The sequence below is a fragment of the Propithecus coquereli genome, unplaced genomic scaffold (assembly GCF_000956105.1).
Source record: "Propithecus coquereli isolate 6110/MARCELLA unplaced genomic scaffold, Pcoq_1.0 Scaffold10, whole genome shotgun sequence".
Taxonomy (NCBI): domain Eukaryota; kingdom Metazoa; phylum Chordata; class Mammalia; order Primates; family Indriidae; genus Propithecus; species Propithecus coquereli.
Genome location: NW_012133858.1, coordinates 3,226,572 through 3,248,135, shown reverse-complemented (window position 1 = coordinate 3,248,135; position 21,564 = coordinate 3,226,572). Strand labels below are relative to the sequence as shown.

At 36.5% G+C, this 21,564-nt stretch overlaps 1 protein-coding gene across 5 annotated transcripts in view; it reads left to right on the top strand.

The window, feature by feature from the left end:
• Window positions 1-21,564, top strand: part of GOLGB1 (golgin B1) — an 87,661-nt gene that overhangs the window by 11,602 nt on the left and 54,495 nt on the right. The window contains exons 2-10 of one of the 5 annotated variants that reach the window (XM_012641331.1): window positions 4,675-4,769; window positions 5,565-5,717; window positions 5,926-6,078; window positions 8,622-8,750; window positions 12,994-13,119; window positions 15,206-15,313; window positions 16,430-16,543; window positions 19,398-19,800; window positions 20,902-21,008. In XM_012641331.1, the coding sequence (XP_012496785.1) occupies window positions 4,677-4,769; window positions 5,565-5,717; window positions 5,926-6,078; window positions 8,622-8,750; window positions 12,994-13,119; window positions 15,206-15,313; window positions 16,430-16,543; window positions 19,398-19,800; window positions 20,902-21,008 (1,386 nt within the window). In that variant the 5' untranslated portion in view covers window positions 4,675-4,676. Of the gene's footprint in view, window positions 1-4,674; window positions 4,770-5,564; window positions 5,718-5,925; window positions 6,079-8,621; window positions 8,751-12,993; window positions 13,120-15,190; window positions 15,314-16,429; window positions 16,544-19,397; window positions 19,801-20,901; window positions 21,009-21,564 lie in introns of those variants that run through there. The other 4 variants (XM_012641323.1, XM_012641306.1, XM_012641298.1 and 1 more) reach the window with 4 other exon arrangements.

Here is a 21,564-nt window from a genome sequence, read left to right as displayed (position 1 = left end):
CATTTATTTTGTAATTCAAATTGTTCTAGCTTTGGCCATTGGGAGCTCCTTCAGGTTGGTTCCTTGTCACATGCCCCATCTTTTTTTTTTTTTTTTTGAGCACTCCCTTACTTTCCAACACTACAGGATGCTTCGGGCTTCCTCCCTACCCCAATTCTAGATAGCCAGCCATTTCTCCAAGGAGCCCTGGTTCCTTTTATTGGAGATTGGTATTTAGAAATCAAGATCTGGGTACTAGATGTGCTCGTTGCTACTGAGATATTACTCTTTCTAGGACTTTTCAGTGGACACACCTAGTATGTGTATTTCTGTGTAACAACCCATTATGTTAAATATATACATATCTATATTTATTTCTGTATTTTTCAATTTATATAAATAAACATGAGTTCATACTGGTCTCCAACTCTAATCCAGTACCGCAAGGTTTATCCTAACCTTCTTTCCTTGCTTATTTGTAACTTCCTTCACTGATAGTGAGAATCCTGGATCTCACTATCTATAATTTATTTACTTACTTATTCAGCCCTAGTATACACATAAATTAGTTTTAGAATTGCTAACCCATACCACTGTGAGAAAGATATTTACCAACTAGAGTACAATGTTTGTCACTTCTTTTTGTCTTTAGCCTTGTAGTACCCAGTCAAAACATAATTTTTCAGTTTCTTAGGTTAGCTTCATTTCCCTCATCTCCGTCAGTGGGGTTATGTCATATATCTATAATACAGTTGGACGAATTTGTCACAGTCTGCATTCCATCCTGGGAACCCCCGACATCCTGGTTGAATTTTTAAAAAATTGTATACAATTAAATTTACTCTTGGAACGTACAGTTCATTGAGTCTTGACAAATGCATATGGTATGAAACTACTACCTTGATACTGTACTGAGCAGTCCCTTCACCTTAAGAACTCCCTTGTGTGACTCTTTGACAGTCAACCACACCCCCTTCCGTCAAGCCCTGACAACTATATTTGTATCAGTCTATTTCTGGCCTTTTCCATAATGTCATATAAATAGAATCATATAATGTGTAGCTCTTTATGTTTAGCTTCTTCCACTTAGCAAAGATATTTTAGATTTTAAAAAATATTGTTTTGCACGAATCAATAACTCATTCCTTTTTTATTGCTGAGTAGTATTCCATTGTTTGGGTGTACCACAGGTGGTTATTCATTTGCATGTTGAAGGATATCTTCGTGGTTTTCAAAGTTTGCAATTATGAATAAACCTACCGTAAATATTTACTTACAGGTTTCTTTGTGAACTTAAATTTTCTCTTTACTTGGTTAAATACCTAGGAGTGGGATTGGTAATATATGTTTAACTTTTAAAGAAACTGCCAAACCATTTTCCAAAGTAGCTGCACCATTTTATATTTGTATCTGCAATGAAAGAAAGTTTCTGTTGTTCCAAATCCCTGCCAGCATTAACAAAAAAAAATTTCAGCAATTTTAATAGGTATGTAGTGGTATTTCGTTTTACTTTTAATGGGTATTTTCCTAATGACAAAGAGGTCAAGCATCTTTTCATATACTTATTTACCATCCATCTGTCTTCTTTGGTGAAGCGTCCAGATCTCTTACACATTTTTTATCAGGTTGTTTATTTTGTTGATGTTGAGTTTTAAGTGATTTGGTTTTCCGGTTTTTTTTCTTTAAATTCTAGATACAAGTTCTTTACTAGATATGTTATTTGCAAATATTTTCTTCCAGTCTATGGCTTGTCTTTTCATTCTCTTAACAGTGTCTTTACAAAGCAATAGTTTTAAATTTTCATAATTCCTGTTTATTCAATGTTTTAAATTATGGATTATGCTTTTTGTTGTGTCTAAAACCTCATTGCCAGATCCAAGGCATCACAGATTTTCTCCTATGTTTTCTTCTAGATATTTTAAAGTTTTACAATTTAAGTTTAAGTTTCTGAACCATTTTGAGGTATTTTTTATGTAAGGTGTGAGTTATATGTTCACTATTTTGCAAATGCCTAATTATTCCGTTACCATTTGTTGAAAAGATTGTCCTTTCTCAATTAATTTGCATTTGTACCTTTGTCAAAAGTCAGTTGACTCTATTTGTGTGAGTCTATTTTTAGGCTTTGCATTCTGTTCCATTGATCTATGTGTCCATCCTTTGACTAGTGATACACTGTCTTGTAATTATAGTTTTATAGTAAGTTCTACTTTCTTTGCCTTTTCAAGTAAATGTTAGAGTGAACTTATTGATGTTTACTTAAAGCTTTCTGGAATTTAGATTGGAATTGCACAAATTTTATACATCAAAATGGAAAGAATTGGTACCTTAACAATATCTCCAAGAGTCTCCAAATCCAAGTACATGGTTTATTTCTACATTTATTTAGATTTATTATTTCTTCGGTTTTTTAGTAGTTTTCAGCATCCAGATCCTGTGCCTATCTTGTTAGATCTCCACCTACTCCTCTCCTCTTTTTTTTTTTTTCAGTACTATTGTAAATGGTATTATATTAGTTTCAAATTGTTCATTGTTTGTAATAGGCATGGAGTTGACTTTTGTATACTGAGCTTGTATTCTACAACCTTGCTAAACTCACTTATTAGTTTTAGGAGCTTATCTGTAGATTTTATTTGTTAGGAAAGTCTATGTGGACAACCATGTCTTTTGGTAACTGAGGCAGTTATATTTCTTCCTTTCCAATTTGTATGCTGTTTATTTCTTTTTCATGCCTTTGCACTAGCTAGGACTTCCAGTGTGGTGCTGAATAGAAGTAGTGAGAGATGACATCTTTGCCTTGCTCCTGATCTTATGGTGAGAGCATTCAGCATCTTAGTTTGCTGAGAATGAATTATTCTCATTATGAATTCATAATTATGAAAGGATGTTGAAATTTTTCAAATGCCTGTTTCAAATCTATTAATATGATATGGTTTTCCTTATTTAGTCCACTAATACGGTAAATTACATTGATTTTCATGTATTGAATTAGCCTTGTATTTCTTGAATCCCACTTGGTTCTACTATATTAGCTTTTTATATATTGCTGGACTTGACTAGCTAATATTTTGTTAAGTATTTTGAATATTTCGTTGGCTATAACTGTGAGGAATATTGGTCTATAGTTTTCTTTTCTTGTAATATCTTTGTCTGCTTTTAGTATTAGAGTAATGCTGGTCTTGTAAAATAAGTTCCAAAGTGTTTCCTCCTATTTTGTCTTCTGGCAGAGATTACATAAAATTGGTATTATTTCTTCCTTAAATGTTTGTTGCAACTTGCCAATGAAGCCACCTTGACTTGGATTTTTATTTTTTAGAAAATTTTTTTTAAATTTTTTTTTTTTTATTTCAGCATATTATGGGGGTACAGATGTTTAGGTTACGTGTGTTGCCCTTGGTTCCCCCCCCCAAGTCCATGTTTCAAATATGTCCATCCTTCGGGTAGTGCGCATTACACTCTTGTGTATACAAATACCTGTCCCCTCCTCCCTCCACCCCCCTCCTCCCGCCGCCCTCCCCCTTCCCCAACATCCAATAGATGTTGTTCTGATATGTGCATTTATATGTTGATTAGTTAATACCAATTTGATGGTGAGTACAAATGGATCCCGTTCTGCTGCTCTTGTGGTGCCCCACTTTGGATAATGGGCTTAAGTTAATAAAATATAAATTCAATTTCTTAGTTATGTATGTGTACGTGCACACACACATGTACATATGCCCATCCACCCATATATTATTCAGGTTCTCTATTTCTTCTTGAGTTTTAGTAGCATGTATCTTTCAGTGAATTGGCCCATTTCATCTACCTTGACAAATTTATGAGCATAGGGTTATTTGTAGTATTTCTTTATTATCTTTTAATGGTTGTTAGATCAGTAATGATGTCTCCTCTTTCATTTATTATGTCGGTAATTTGTGTCTTCTCTCCTTTTTTGTTGGTCAGTCTGACTAGAGCTTTATCAATTTTATTGATCTTTTCAAAGAACCAGCTTTTGGTTTTATTGATTTTTTTCCTATTTTCAATTTCATTAATTTCTGCTCTAATTTTTATTTCCTTTTTCCTGCTTACATTGGTTTTAATTTGCTCTTTTTTCTGATTTCCTATAGAAGCAACATAGGTTACTGATTTCTATCCTTCTTCCTTCTTTTCTAATATATGCATTAGTGCTATATACTTTGAACAATGTTTATATTTAAATCTTAGTGAAACCACGTGATTTATCAAAAAAGCTTCCTGAAAAAATGGGGTTCATGGGGCACATAAGAAAAGTTTTGCAGAATCATGGATTTATTTGAAAAAGTGGGAGAGAATAACAGTCTAGCAGAGGAAGGAAGAATAAGAAATTCATGGTTGTAAATGAAACTACTGTGAAAGAAAGGGCATTAAAGATAACCTTTAAGGTGTACTTAACCATTACATGCTTGTACTTAACAATTATATACTCGTATTTTATTTAAAAAATGATATTAGTGATGGCGATTATATTCTCCCCACAATTGCCACTGAAAAGAACAGTGTGTGACTACATTGTATACACTCAGATGCCTTTTTGAAGAAATCATCATGTTGCAGACTGTATCTAATATATTTCACCTGCACAGTTTATTTCACTTACAGATGATATGGTTACCAATATAGGAGAAGACCATGTCTATTTTGCTAATTCTTATGTTTTTTTTACTATCTTTTCTACAGAAATGCTGAGCCGATTGTCAGGATTAGCAAATGTTGTTTTGCATGAATTATCAGGAGATGACACTGATGAGAACATGCGGGCTCCCTTAGACCCTGTGAGTAGCTCTGTTGTGATTTAAACTGATAAGACATATGTTCCGAATTTAAGATAGAAGGGTGTGAGCAGCCTCCCTGGTGCTAGGTGAAAGCGAGGATTCAAAAAATTTTGAAACTTTATAAATGATGCTTTTCTTATAAGTTTATAACCTAAAGAGCCACAGTGATGGGAACCAAGATGATACTTGAAAGGTCTTTCTTGTTTGTCCCCCAGGGCCTTATTTATTGCCAGATTAATTTAAGTTCTTTTTCTCATCCTTGGGTATACATTCCCTTACAGTAGGAAAGGTTTAAATGACAAATGGGGGAACTGGAACACCTTTTGGGTTTGAGAATATCTGTTTGCTTTTATAGTTTCATCTATCACTTCTCTCATAGTTTGTATTGTATTTTCTGAGGGCCACATCAGGAATCAAAAGAGGTCCTTTAGTTTTCTGAAAAGACAAGCAGTAACGCCTAGTGGTTAAGAGAATTTTATTCAACTACTGTCTTAATTTTCAATTTTGGGCTCTTCTTAATGGTTTGTGATCTATGCTTCCCTTTAATTTTCTCTTTGGTAAAATAAGGATAATAATACCTTAAATGAGATGTTTGTAAAATGCTTAGCATTTATAAAATACTTAATACATTATAATGTCTATGATTATTATTGTTGGATCAGAGTTAGAAAGAGTCTTAAGTTAACAAGGATATGAGGTGGGCAAAACAAAGGATGAAGTCGGAATAAAGGAACTCCTATTTGGAAGCTAATACCTTTTCCCTGGTGCACTGGCAACTTTTTATCAAAAAACTAGGAATTACCCCAGGAATCTGACATGGAATTTAATAATAGAACACAAGAGGATGTTCTGGAGCGCCTGGCTTATGCAGAGCAGTTGGTGGTGGAGCTAAAAGATATTATTAGACAGAAGGATGTTCAACTGCAGCAGAAAGATGAAGCTCTACAGGTACTATTGTTTTTATCCTTCCTTGCAGAGCATGTGATAAAGGACAGATACACCATTCACAGAATTTTCTCTCCACTTAGATTATTAGAAAATCTGATTCTTATTTCCCTAATACTTTAACAAGATGCCTACTGAACATAACTTTTGTTATGTGTTAGGTAAGTGATGAATAAACATTTATATATTGACCATCGTTGTTCTCCGGCAGGAAGAAAGAAAAGCTGCTGATAACAAAATAAAAAAACTAAAACTTCATGCTAAGGCTAAATTAACTTCTTTGAATAAACACATAGAAGAAATAAAGGCACAAGGAGGGACTGTTCTGCCTACAGAACCTCAGTCAGAGGAACAACTCTCCAAGGTATAGTAACTGGGTATAATAAATATTTTCTAAATCAAAAATGCTTCCCAGTACAGCAGAATAGTAAACTAGATCTTTACTGATCACAAATATTTAAGATAGTAAAATAATACAGCACTAATGCTGTCATTTATTAACCAGTTTATAGTCCAACTGGACTGTAGGCTACACACAGAGAGAATAAAGGGGCTACAGAAAACATGGACATGAAATGTCCAGTTGTGACCTAGACCAGCGATCCCTAACCTTTTTGGCACCAGGGACCAGTTTCATGGAAGACAATTTAGGGGGAGGGAGAGGGGAAGATTTTTGGGATGATTCAAGTGCATTACATTTATTGTACAGTCCAATCTCTCTGCTAATGATAATCTGTATTTGCAGCCGCTCCCTCAGGGCTAGCATCACCACCTCAGGTCCACCTCAGATCATCAGACATTAGATTCTCTAAGGAGCATGCAAGCTAGATCTGTCGCATGTGCAGTTTACAGTAAAGTTCAGGCTCCTGTGAGAATCTAATGCCACTGCAGATCTGACAGGAGGTGGAGCTTAGGCAGTGATGTGAGCAATGGGAGCAGCTACAGATGCAGCTTTACTTGCTTGCCTGCCATAAATACAGATGAAGCTTCGCTGGCTTACCTGCTGCTCACCTCCTGCTGTGCATCCTGGTTCCTACCAGGCCGTAGACCAGTATGGGTCCACCACCCAGGGTTTGGGGACCACAGACCTAAACTTTAAGAGAAAAAAAAATTAACAAGAGGAAATTAGTACTGACATGAGGCATTTAGAGAGGAGAGATATATATCTTTTGGATGAGTTTCATCATTGGTTAGAAGAGTATATAATCTCTAAGGCTTCTCCCAGCTCTGAAATCCTTTAAAAATTCAATGACTTTACAGAGTATTCTATGTCCTCTTATGGCCACATAGTGGCAGATTAAAGTTTTATGTGTTCTTGGCTGAATCAGCTAGATTACCTTGGACTCCTTCTAGGGAAGGCTCTCTAGGTTTATGACTGCTACCGACAAAACAGTTTAAGGTTGAAGATACAAAGAGGAATAAGGAAAGTGTTGCCTTTCGAGGACTAGAGCATTGTCCCAGTATTCATTTTCATTATCTTTCCTTTATGGTTAAACCCCAAATATTCATGTTCAACCAGCTATTTAGAGAACCAGAAACTTCAGTTTTGTGGAGAGTTTGGAATAGATTATATGAAGGCAGGCATATCTCATGTATTTATGGAGTGAGCCTAGACTTCACCCTGCATAAAAAATCTTTCTGTTTTCATAATTTCACTCTGCTTTACCCTTTGACCCACTAGACTTCTTATTCTCAATGTACTTAGTTCACGGAAAATAGGTTTTAATCATTTTTCTAGGCACAACCCTTGGGGTTACTACTTTAGCTTTCCAATACCCTGGTTACTCTTTTTTTTTTTTTTTTTTTGAGGGCTAATGTTTGGAGGACATTATTAATACTTTTCCCAAATTGATAAACTTATTTAACTTCGCAAAGCATATTTTAAAAACTTTTCTCAAGTAATTTCTTCATCTTGATTCCTCTCTTCTTGCTTTTTGGTTTTACCTTTGACAATTCTCTTCCCCTGGCTGTGGTAGCACCAACCTCTCTTCCCATGTTGCTTTGTTCCTTCTACCTTCCCTTCAGCTATGTTATTAGATTTTTAAATTATCCATTTTATACTCTGCTTTTTAATATAACTTTTAGCTCCGAGACCCTAAACAAATCAATATTTTACAGCTCATTTCCTTCCTCTGTTAAATAAATGATTTCTAAATTCCAGCAATTAGTTATTGCAACCCTTTAACTATTATATACCCAACACAGAGCTAGGTATTCTGTGGAAAATGTAGTTGAAGAAATGATAGCAACCCTCATATGCTTGACTGACTATTATGGGAAAAAAAGGGCAAAATTATTCTTTGTAGTTGTGGTAAACAAGACCATGTTTGTTTTGGGAGATGAATTCAATAGAGAGGCAGAATCTCAGTCTAAGAAAGAGCTTTTGGAAAAAAATAGATTATTGAAAGATTTGGTTTTCCCCTCACTGGTTCTTTTCTGATGTTTTTCTCCTCACTTAGCAGCTGTTGTTTCCTGAACTCTGTCCTTGATTCTTCAAGACTGGGGTTTTTCTATTGAGGTTTAGTCATAAATGGCGCTGACAGGTTTTGCCCTCAAACAAAAAGCTGTCAAAATGGGAAACTCGGTGCCATTTTTTTCCAAATATCAATTCCCAGCATTTTCCTGCTTTTGGTTGCTCTCCAGTATTTTCAGATAGCTTTTTCTATATTGTCCACAGTTTATAACTATTACCTATGGGAGGGTGGTTCTCATGAGAGCTACTTGGCCATACTGAAACTGGAAAACCTTAAGATTCCTTACTTGTTGCTAGGTCAGCTGGTTTTTCTTGCTTCCATCAGTTTAATAAAAGTATAATTAAATGGTTGTAAAAGGCAAATTAGAGCAAAAGATCAAATACATATTAATTGTAATTCTTTTAAATAATGACTTTATCTCCTGCATTTTCAGCATGACAAGAGTTCTACAGAGGAAGAGATGGAAGTAGAAAAGATGAAACATAAACTCCAGGAGAGGGAGGAACTAATTAACACTTTGCAAGCCCAGCTTACCCAGGCACAGGCAGAGCAAGCTGTACAGGTAGGGGTATAAGTTACTTCATAATCATTAGGTTAACAAATCACTAAAGCCCAATGGATTATTATATGAGAAATACATTTTTTTAGATGCCCAGTGGGTATTTATCTATATATCAGTCTCCTTTCCTTCCTTTTGTCCTACCATCCTTCCTTCCCTCCTTTTTTCCTGTGTAGTAATTTTATTAACATGTGCATTGGTATTTGTAATTTTTGGTTGATATTTTTAAGTACCCCAGTATGCTCTTTCAATATATAATTTCACATATTTTTATTTCAGAAGAGTTTTCTCGAATTATGTGGTTTGTAGTATTTGATCTGTTCCCTTGTTTTGGTTTTCTTCTTTGGGGACTTCTATTATCCATATGTTTGATCTTTGATTATCTTCAATATTTATCACTTTCAGTTCCTTTTTATTTCATTTTTATTAGAAAAAAATTTTTTTAAGTCTCTTCTTTTTTGGTTTTATTTCACTTAAGATCTTCTAGTTGTGTTTACTTTTGTTTTCCTTCTAATTTCATCTTCTATTCTGAAAAGATTTCTTCTTTTATAGCAAATTTTTCATGAATTCTGTCATTTATGAGTTTTTCTAATTCTGATTTATGTTTTTCAGGGCATCGCATGGTGAGAGGGCTGACTGTGCTAATGTGCTAGCTCAGGTCTCTCTTCCTTTTCTTATAAAGCTACCAGTTCCCCTCCTATGATACCCATTAACTCATTAATCCATTAATCCGTGAATGTATTCATCCATTCCTGGGAGCAGAGACTTATGATCCAGTCACCTCTTAAAGGCCCCTCCCTCACAATACTGCCACATTGGGGATTGATTTTGAACATGAGTTTTGGAGGGGACATTCAAACCATAGCATTCCACCCCTGGCCCTCTAAAACTCAAGTCCTTCTCACATACAAATACATACACTCCGTCCTCATAACCCCAAAGTATTAACTCATTCTAGCACCAACTGAAAAGTACAAAGTCTTATCTGTGAGCTTGTGAAATCAAAATATGTTATCTAATTCCTAGATACAATGGTGGGACATGGATAGGGTATACATTCCCATTCCAAAGGGAGAAATAGGGAAAATGAAAGGGGTACCAGGCCTCAAGCAAATCTGAACCCAAGAGAGCAGACATTGGGTCTTAAGACTCCAAAATAATCTCTTTTGACTTCATATCCAGCATCCTCTGCACCCTGGTGCGGGGGTTAGGTCACCAAGGCCTTGGGCAGTCCTGCCCCTATGGCTTTGCTGGGCCCAGTCCACGCAGCTCTCCCAGGCGGGCCTTCCACACTGGTAGCTCTGTAGTTCTGGGGTCTTGGTGGCAGTCCTGCTACCATAGTTCCACTAGGCATTACCCTAGTGAGGACTCTTGGCAGTGGCTTTGCTCCCACAGCTCCACTAGGCATTGCCCTGATGGGGACTCTCCGTGGCAGTTTTAACCACACACTTTAGCTCAGCAGTGCTCTAGTGAGGGTCCTCTGTGGTGGTTCTGCCCCTGAGACAAATCTTTGTCTGGGCCTCTGGGCTTTCAATACATTTGAGATCTGGGTGGAGGCCGTGAAGACTCCATAGCTCTCACTCTCTGCAAGCCTATGGAATTAGCACCATGTGGACTCTGCCAAGGTTTATAACTTGTACCTTCTGGGGTTGCTGCATGAGCTGCATCTGGGGCCACTTGAGCCACCACTGCACCAGCCAGGGGCTGGGATGTGGGGAGCAGCATCCTGAGGTAGTGCAGGGAAGTGGTGCCCTTGGCCTATTCCCAGAAACCATCCTGTCCTCCTAGGCCTCTGGGCCTGTGATGGGAAGGGGCAGCCTGGGAAATTTCTGAAATGCCTTTAAGGCTTTTTTTTGTTGTCTTAACTATTAGCACCTGGCTCTCTTTTAGCCATGCTAATCTCTTTAGCAAGTGGTGACTGTGCACCCTTGGATTCCTCTACTGAAAATTCTCTTTCATTCTCTGCCACATGGCCCAGCTGCAAATTTTCCAAATTTTTTCCATTTCCCTTTTCTGCAGCAGTTCACTACAAGCAGTTGGAAGTAATCATAAGGCAGCCTGAGCACTTTGCTGCTTAGAAATTTCTTCTACAAGATAGCCTCATCTCTCAAGTTAAGCCTTCTACAAAGTTTTCAAGCATGGACACAGTTTAGCCAAGTTCATTTCCAGCTTATAACAAGGGTGGCCTTTACTCTAGTTTCCAATACCTTGTTCCTCAGTTCCATTGGAAACCTCATCAGAATGGCCTTTACTGTCAATATTTCTCTCAGCATTCTGGTCACAACCTCTTAACCAATCTCTAGGGAGTGCCAAACTTTCCCTAGTCTTCTTGTCTTCTGAGCCCTCACCAGAATCTAGGATTTTTCTAGCCTGCTCCTCTTAATTCTTCCAGCCTCTGTCCATTACCCAGTTCCAAGGCCACTTCCACATTTTCAGGTATTCATTATCAGCAACAACCCACTTCTCAGTGCCAATTTTCTGTATTAGTGTGTTTTCTGTTGCTTGTAACAGAATACCTGCAACTGGGCAATTTATAAAGAAAAGAAATTTATTTCTTACAGTTATGGAGGCTGAGTCCAAGGTTGAGGGACCACATCTGGTGAGGGTCTTCTTGCTGGTGGGGACTTTGCAGCATCCTGAGGTGGGGCAGGGCATCATCACACGGTGAGAGGGCTGAGGGTGTTAACATGCTGCTTTGTTTTTTGTAATAGTAACTTTATATGAGATTTGACCTTGATTCTTTTCTGTTTGTTATTTTTGTGTGAAATTCATTTTCCTAAATGTTTAGAAGGAAACTTGGTTCAGGAAAGCTTTTCTTAGCAGACTTCCTTCTTCTGTTGTTTTTGTGTTGTGTTTAAAGGTATGGGAGCTGGATTTCTGAAATTTTTGACTTCCCCCTGCTCTTCATTTTGGTCTATACCAGCACTGTCCAGTAGTGATAGGTTACTTACAATAACCAAAGACAAGAAACAACTGACATGTCCACCGACATGGGAATATTTAAACAAACTGTGGCATATCCACACAATGGAATACTACTTAGAAGTAAAAAGGAATGAACATCAGTAGTACGCCTTCATTTTAAATTGAAAAATGTGTCCATACTTATTTTTGAACTGAAAAATAATTCAATTAAAATAATAAAGGCATATATTTCAATTTATTTACAATTTAATTACAAATTATGATTAATATTGGTATCAACTGTTATTCATGCTGTCTGCATTAACTGTTGAAATAAACACATTACAATTTACATAGGAATATAGAAAAAAGTCATTTGAACAGAATCAACCCACTGATACCAACTATACGTACACTTGTTACTTGCACAACACCTGAACAGTATCTTACATGACGCAGCAGATAAAGTGAAATATAATCATTCCAAAACAAAATTGTATTAGTGTAACCATAATGTTTGTACCCTCACAATACCCTGGAATAAAAAAAAATAATTAAAATTAAATAATATTAAAAATTAAATATTTCTTTTGTACTAAGCACCTTTCAAGCCCTCTATAGCCACATGTGGCTAGTTGATACTGAATTTTACAGCATGTACGTAGACCTTCTCTTTCTTCTGTCTCTTTTATTGCTATCCTGCTTAATTTTGGTTTCATTCCTAGCAGTTTCTTCTTAGCACAGATCCATTTCTTAGAAGGGAGCCGCGATCAGTCAGTTTTGAGCATGCAGAGGGGCTAGCTGCTCTAGCTCCTTTAGTCCTTCTTAATGTGGATCCCTTGCATTTATCCAGCATTAGAGAATGAGAAAGCTCTGCTGCTATTCTAAAATTGGCCAACTGTGCATTCCAACAAATACATTGGCTATTTGGAGGTTTTCCTATTCTCAGCGCCATCAGATGTCACTCCATTGCTGCCTTCTTTTTCTTATGGTTTTTGGTGGTTTGTCCCTACTTGCTTATATTTTAGGGTTTATAGGACTGTCTTCCCAATTTTATTGTAAATGTTGTCCATTTTTTTTGGTTTTACTATCTGATTGTGCTGTCTCTATGTGAGAATTCAGAGAAGTTGAAAAATTGCTACCGCTGCTTCTGTCTTCCTTTGACCAATAAAATTTGATAATTACTTTTTGAAAACCATAGTACATGTAATTTGCTTTTGCATTAAGTAGAAATTAAAAGGAAATCTGATAGGTATTTAGGAGAAACAAGAAAAGGAGGTCAAAGAATTAAGAATGCTAATTCTTTTGCTTAAATAAAATTTTTTCCCTTCTGTATCCTCAGTTTAGTAAGAGTTCTACAGAGATGGAAGAATTTGTAATGATGAAGCAACAGCTCCAGGAGAAGGAGGAAGTTATTAGAACTTTGCAAGCCCAGCTCAGCCAGACACAGGCTGAGCAAGCTGCACAGGTAGGGGTGGAGAATACCTCATAAAATTTGGATAAAGAACCACGAGGTCCAGTGGGTTATTACACAGTTATTAACTCAGTAAGTCACTTTTTAAAATCTTAGTAGATAAAAAAGTAGCTAGAGTATTAGAGTAGAAATTAGAAGGGTGTGTAGTAGAAGAAAATAGAAGATATGTGGTAGGTAAGTGTGTCATTAGCGAACACCAGAAAACCTCAAATAATGTTATTTATCTTGATGAATTTGCTATAGCCTAATTGATGGCTGTTTCTTAGATTTACAGGTCCACAAATGATTGACCGTCTCCCTACGTATTTTTCCTTCGCCAGTGTTTTTGAATAATGAAAGATTTTTTTCCCTGAAGTACCTTTGCCCATAGCTAATCTTATCCATCAGGTGTTTACTTTATTGATAACTTGTAGTGTTAGTAGTGCCTTCTGTCTATGGATGGCCTACTGCTGTGTATACACTTAAAATTGTATATCCTGAAGTCCTTAATGGTACCTATTAACTTTTATTATGTCCCTTTTCTGCACAAGCACTATATACAATGTGGGATAGAGAAATAGAGAACATGATTTTTACTAATGAGTTGCTTAAAATATGAAAAGCCAGGATATATAAATATGTTAACAGATCCATCATAATGGAAGCCATTCTGAATAAATGCCAAAGCAAACAGCAATACAAAGTATTTTAAGAGGTAAAAGAGGTTACTATGAGTGTAATAGTCAAGGAAGGTTACATGGAAAAGTTGGGATTACATGCAAAACTATGATGGATAGATAATATTCTAGACAAGCTGGGAAAAAGTATTTCAGTCATGCAGCATGTGCAGAGTCTCAGAGAAGAAAAAGAATATGGAACATTTGCATGAAAGAATGTTCGAGGTTTCATTGTTTGGCTAATGAAAGACTCCAAAGCATATACGCTTTGAAACACAGATTCTTAATTCATAGTGAGGTCAAAATTCAGATAATCAAAAATTTGAGGATTTTTTGCCTCCTACCAGAAGGAGAGTCAAGGTTAATTCAAGGTATCACAAACTGAGAAATCAGCAATAGTTGAAGGACCAATGCAAAATAGGCAAGCTAAGAGCTGAACAGCATGCTCAACCATATATCTTAAGCAAATAAACAGGCACACACATGCGCGCGCACACACACGCGCGCGCACACACACAACTTAAAAACAAAATGAAGCATCTCTTTGGGGAGGTGGTGTGGGTTTAGAAGCACACCAAGTTCTTTGGTAGAATCAATGCTTTGAAAATAGGACAAGAAAGATTTATATTTCCAGTTTTAGAGAATCTTGAATAAAAGATACATTAGTTTGAATTATCATTTATAGGACATGAGAAGTTCATTGAAAATTTCTGAGCATGAGTGTGATATTGAAAGATGTGTTCAGGGTTTAACAGAAATCTTACTTCACTTTGTATGTTTAATATACTAATCTCTTTAGAACTTTACAAAATACATTTTTGTATATTTCAAACATTTCTAGTAACCATGAAAATGTAATTTTTTTTTTTTTTTGAGACAGGGTCTCACTCTATTTCCTGGGCTAGAGTGTAGTGGCATTGTCATAGCTCACTGCAACCTCAAACTCCTGGGCTCAAGTGACCCTCTTGCCTCAGCCTCCCAAGTAGCTGGGACTACAGGCACACATTACCATGCCTGGCTAATTTTTCTGTTTTTTGTAGACACAGGGTCTCACTAAGTTGCTTGGGCTGGTCTCAAATTCCTGGCCTCATGCCATCTTCCCGCCTTGGCCTCCCAAAGTGCTAGGGTTATAGGCATAGCCACTGCTCCTTGCCAGAAAATAATTTTTAATCAAAATTTATGTTTAGGCTGACCTCTGAATTTGAAAACAGGCTTTCTCTCACATTTGGAAGTTACTGTCAGACCTGTCTCTCTTCCAGCATTCTCATTCTTGACATTCAAAATTTCATTTTAAGAAAATGACTGTCTATCAATTCTCAGTGTCTATCTTTGGAGAATAGTCTGTGAGTTTTGTTTGTACAATATTTGGGGAGTGTAACTTGTATAGTTTCTCTGGTATGTGTCTTCAGTTGAGTTCCATGCAGCAGGTGGTCCGAGAGAAAGATGCCCGCTTTGAAACACAAGTTCGTCTTCATGAAGATGAGCTGCTTCAGTTAGTAACCCAGGCAGATGTGGAAACAGAGATGCAACAGGTGTGTTGCTAAAACTCAGTAGAATGACCACCATTTTGGTTAATTTGATTAAATCATCACAGCCACTTCTCTCTACCCTTGCCCACTGCTCTTCACTTGGTGTTAGTGTGCTCCTTTTTGGTGTCCTTGTCTTCGGTTGCATATTAATTATTTATTTTTTCTTACCCTTACCTTGCTTGTACTTCTCTAATCAGGTGGCTGGTACTCAAAAGCTGAGTTTAGTTGGTGAATATATATGGTAGTCACAAATAGGGTTCTCTTCAATTTGCTGATTGTAGCTACCTTTGTGCATTAAGAAACATAATCTGAAGCTTCAAATCAATGAAGTCAGTTTTAAGTTTTTAAAAAATTAGAGATGAAAAGGAGTGATTTTGCAGCCATGAAATCTTTTATTAAGTCAGTAATTCTTTTTTAAAAAACTTCATTGAGTAGATTTTAAAAATTGGCTTCATTGTATTTGAGTTCATCATCTACTAACTTAAAGTATTTGTTTTTACTTAGCCTGTAGTGTAGCGCGGTACTGGAAGGCACTTCTGTGGTACTTTATGTTTGATCTATTTAATCGTTTTTGAGTGAAAACTTCTTGTAAGTTCTAAGCAACCCTTCAGAATGCACCACTGAAGTTTCAGAATGCAACACTTTCTTAAATAGAATATTAATTTTATGCGTGTATCATTGATTTATTTATTCAACAAGTGTTTTTCAAGTGCCTGCCCTATGCATGAAACTAGGAGAAGAGAAATGGTTCTTTCCTGCAGAGAATGTTCTGTTTGGTAGGTGAGACATGCACATACCTATGTTACTTAGGCACGGGACATTAATTATATAATTTTGAAAGTGGATATGTGTCATTTTTTTCTAGTTTTTAAAAAGTTTCACTAATTCGGGGACTTGCTTGTGTCTGAGTTTGGTTGTTGTCAGTGCTCTGGAGAAGACATTTTGGAAATTCTTTGTTGCTGCTGGGTGGGGAGCATGGCATGCTGGTGTCCCATTCTTCATTCTGTCATCTTCAACATCCAGAAATTTAAGTATATAAAGCTACATGACATTTTGAAAGATAAACAGTTAATAGTGCTCATTTGTTAGAATATTATATCTAAAACGTTTTCTTCTCAGAAATTGAGAGTGCTGCAGAGGAAGCTTGAAGAACATGAAGAAGCCTTGCTGGGCCGTGCTCAGGTTGTTGACTTGCTGCAACAGGAGCTGACTGCTGCTGAGCAGAGAAACCAGGTATCGCCTTCTAATCTTTACTGCCCGCCTTGAGTGTATTCATTTCCACTTTAGTTTGCCAGGCGGTGGGGATAAAAGCCTATTTTAAGCCTTCAGAGAATTGATGCCATTTATTCATTCTTTCAGGAAATACCCTGTGCTTAAGTGGTAGTGATATAGTACAGCAATGAGCAAAGCAAATACAGTTCCTTCCTTCATGGAGCTTACATTGCACTTCTTTATTGTTGCTTTTTACACTGTCATTTTAGACCTAGTTGCTCTAGAATGTCATTCAGGTTGAGCATCCCTAATCTGAAAATCCAAAATTCTAAATGCTCTAAAACCTGAAACTTTTTGAGTGCCAATATGACACCACAAGTGGAAAATTTCACACATAAGTTCTTAACACACACTTTGTTTCATGCACAAAATTATTTAAAATATTGTGTAAAATTACCTTCAGGCTATGTATATACGTGTATATGAAACGTAAATGAGTTTTGTGTTTAGACTTGGGTCCCATCCTCAAGATATCTCATGATGTATATGCAAATATTCCAAAATCCAAAACACTCTGGTTCCAAGCATTTAGCATAAGAGATACTCAGTCTATATTTTCCTTTAGTGAGGTTTTTTTCCACCATTTTACCCCTTCCACTTTATTCCTCCAGTATGTTACTTCTTCCTTGGCCCCTCTCCTTTCCCTGTCCTGTGTAGACCCATGCTTGATGATTTGGACTCCTCTTTTACCAGCCCTGGTATCCCTGTCCTATCACATACAAGGAGCCAAATCCTAGCGCAGAATTGGTGCTGTAGTCCACATTCTCTGCTTGTTCATCTGGGTGCTGCATGCTGCTAGAAAAAGTCAACCATCTCCTCTCTTAACTTTCAGCTCTCCTTCTGGAGAAAAGCTTTCTTTCTAGAATAGAAATATTCCCATTTCTTCCATTCTGACAAAACCTATACACTGATCCTAAGGCCCCTCTCTGGCTGTCATCAGATAGTCCAGTTCAAACCCAGTTGTGCCACTTACTAGATAGTTACCACATAGATAGTTACATCTATGTGACTTTTGGCAAATCGTGTGTTAGTTAGTAGTACTATGAATCTTCACAACAACCCTATGCAATAGATACAACACTATGCAATATATCCATTTCACATATAAAGAAACTCAGAGAATTCATACATACCCAGATTGATTTAGTAGGCTTTAGATTTTTCATCAGTAAAATAGGGGTAATAGTATATATGTCATGGTCATGTCATAAAGATCCACATGAAATAGTATATTAAAGTACTTAGTAGAGTGCTTGGCACATAGTAACACAGTATGATAGCTAAAATTACTCTGACTCTACTGAAATCTGAAATCATTCTATACAGTCATGAAATACTTCTTAATTGTCAAATCTAATGGGCATTTTCTAATTCTTTTATTGGACCTTTCTGCCATATTTGTTAGCATTGATCACTCATTCCTTGATGCTTTCCATTCTCTCGACTATTAGAACATTGCATTCTCTTGATTCTCTTCCTCCACATCTAGGGCTTTTCTTCCTACCCATTAAACAATGTTTCCCAGTGTACCAGTCTCATGAGGCCCAGTATTATTCTCATTGATACTTTCTTCTCTAGTCCTCTGTTATGATAAATATGAGACTCTATTCCCACAGCCACTAATGTCTCCCAAATACTCATCTCCCCAGTGCATTTGGTTTATATCCAGTTCCTGCTGATGTATGGATATTCCACAAACACACCAAACTCAACAAAATTAAAACTGTTCCCTCCTTAAAACCTATTATTTTTACTGTATTTTCTCTCTGTTATTGGACTATTCACTCAAAAGAATAAAACTTGTTAGGCTTTCTTGTTTCCTCCATATTCTTTAATGCCTACAATTAATTATCAAGTTCTGCTGATTTTACCTCTTAAGTAATTCTGGAATCTGTCCTCTCCTCTTCATCAATAGTGTCAATACCCTGGTCCTGGTCAGGAACATCTTTGCATAGAGAGCGCTTCCTGACAGGTTTTTCTCTGCCTCCGTTCTCCCTCCCACCTCTGTATATCCTCTATATGGCAATTAGAGGGATATATCCAAGAAAAGGATCTGACCAAGGCACCTCATTAGTTAAAAGAGCAAATTTCAAGTCCTCTAACAATATGGTATGTAAATATCCTTATGATTTATTTGGCTTATGATTATTTTCCCAGCTTCATCTCCTGCCTTTTCTTGCTAGAGCTTTACCCACTAACAACTCCAAACTACATAGATAACCATGTTTTTTTATTTCTTCTATCATTTTTCTTGGCCTGTTTATCTGCCTAAAGTACTCTTTTTAATGCTTATTTACCTGGCCGATTCCTCATTATTTAAATCTTAGATTAGTTGGCTCTTCTTTTAAGAAGGCCACCCTAACCCATCTTTCTTCTCCGTTCCTATTAATACTTTGTAAGTATCTCTCTCATGGCCTCAGTTATTTTGTATGCTACATATCTGTTTCAGTGTGCCTGAATTTCAAGTTCCTGAAGGGTGACTGTATTCATTCGTTCGCTCAGTATTTATTGAGTACCACTCTATGCCATTACACTATGCTAGGTGATGGAGATGAAAAAGGGTAAAATAGACACAGCCCTTTCCCTTATCAAACTTATTTTCTAGTAGGACAGACAGAAATTAAAAGATAATGACACAAATAAATGAGTGCAAACTGTCAAAAGTAATCAAGAACCAAAAATGTAGGATCTTACGTAATTGTAGTTTTCATCCCAAGTGCCTAGCTCCATCCTTCGCCTAGAAGAAGCACTTCACTATGCTTATTGAAATGAAATAATGTATTTATGCCTCACGAGGCTTTGTGTTTTTTCTTAGATTCTCTCTCAGCAGTTACAGCAGATAGAAGCTGAGCATAATGCTTTAAGGAACACTGTGGAAACAGAAAGACAGGAGTCCAAGATTCAGATGGAAAAGATGGAACTTGAAGTGGCAGAGAGAAAATTGTCCTTCCATAACCTGCAGGAAGAAATGCAGCATCTTTCGGAAAAGTTGGAGCAAGCAGGCCAAGCCCAGGCTGAACTGGAGTCTCGGTACAGTGCTTTGGAGCAAAAGCACAAAGCAGAAATGGAAGAGAAGACCTCTCATATTTTGAGTCTGCAAAAGACTGAACAAGAGCTGCAATCTGCCTGTGACACTCTAAAGGATCAAAATTCAAAGCTTCTCCAAGATAAGAATGAACAGGCAGTTCTGTCAGCCCAGGCCATTCAACAGCTGGAAGGTCAGTATTTGATTGCTTTTGAAGTCCACACCTCAGTGGTTTTGTGTTTTATATTTTCAGTGATCTGTTAATGAAATTATTTGTTCAATCCAACTGAATTAATGTTATAAAAGGACTAAGAAAGACATCTCTTCTGAACTCCTTGTTGCATTTTTCCTGCCTCTGACTAAAGTTATAACCTGTCTTAATATTATAATTGTCATTACAGTACTAAAAACATGTTAGTGATGTTCCAGATATTAAATAGAATGCTATGTGAAACATGAATGTGATCTGAATGGTTCAAAAACTAAAATGACTAGGATTTGAATTAGTTTGTGGAAAACTCAGATAGGGAGACTGAATGGGATGGAGTTATTCTTAAATCTAAAGATGGCTCTCAATGCTTTTGTTATAGGTGAAAATTTCTGTTTGAAGAAAACATCCTTCAAGAAGCTATAAGGAAAACTTACTTTTTTAAAATGTGTTATTATCAAAAGAATATGTGCCTCTAAAAAAATTGAACATTTTAGAAGTTTATGAATTAAAAAGTGAAACTTCCTCAACATTAATCCATCTCACCAGTCCTCTTCCCCAAATTATAAACTCTTCTAATAGATTGGCATATACCTAAAGGAAAGATTTTAGAAATAATTAAGTTGAGAATTTCATTGAAAAACTGAACATTAGCCAGACAGCCTTGGGAGGAATTACTTGGGAACAGGGTGTTACATGAGCATACTGTCCTCTTAGCTGAACTATGTTCATGTTTAAAACCATGTTGTGGCGTCTTTGTGGGACCTATAACACCTAAGTGGAGATTAAAGAAAATAAAATAAAAACCACTAAAGCCATTTTCAAGGAGAGAAGGAAAAACAAATTTTCTTTTTAAAAAGGCCTAGGCCTTTTTTATTTTACCTTTGAAGGAAGTAGCTTACTGAGGTGTACTTAGGCCTTTGATAGCATTTAAGTAGTTAAAAAAAAAGTTTTGGCATTGGCATCATAATTTTAATTAAGGTAACTAAACTAGTAAGCAGCATACAGTGTATCCTTAGAAGATAATAACTCACTAAGTTTCAGATTTGAAGCACATATCACATTTATTTGTTTTCTTTTCCTTAGATCAACTCCAGCAAAAATCCAAAGAAATTAGCCAATTTCTAAATAAACCAACCTCACAAAAACACGAAACAGCATCTCAGACTTCTTTCTCAGATGAGGGCACACAGGTAATTAAATATGGACTTCTTATGAATATGAACTGTTTGTCTTTGCTGTATCTATACTTGGGTGCTCTAGTGAGGCTTTATTCCAGAAAGCTATGTAAGTCTTCTAAGTTTTCTGCCTGATAAAATGCTTTTTTGAGGACAATTCTGTTTGAAAGGAATCGTGAAAGGGATTAATGTGGTGTCTCAACAATGAATAATAGGAAAATGATCGATAACAAGCACCACAATCTCAGGAGCCTTTCTGATTCTAAGGTCTTAAGAATTTGTATTGGTTTCCACAGAGGTTGCACTAGTTTGCAATCCTACGAACAGTGCATGAGTGTTCCTATCTCTCCTCATCCACGCCAGCATTTATTGTTTTGGGACTTTTTGATAAAGGCCAGTCTCGCTGGAGATAAGTGATATCTCATTGTGGTTTTAATTTGCATTTCCCTGATGATTAGAGATGCTGAGCATTTTTTCATATGTTTTTTGACCATTATTCTGTCTTCTTTTGAAAAGTTTCTGTTCATGTCCTTTGCCCACTTTTTGATAGGGTCGTTTGATTTTTTCTTGT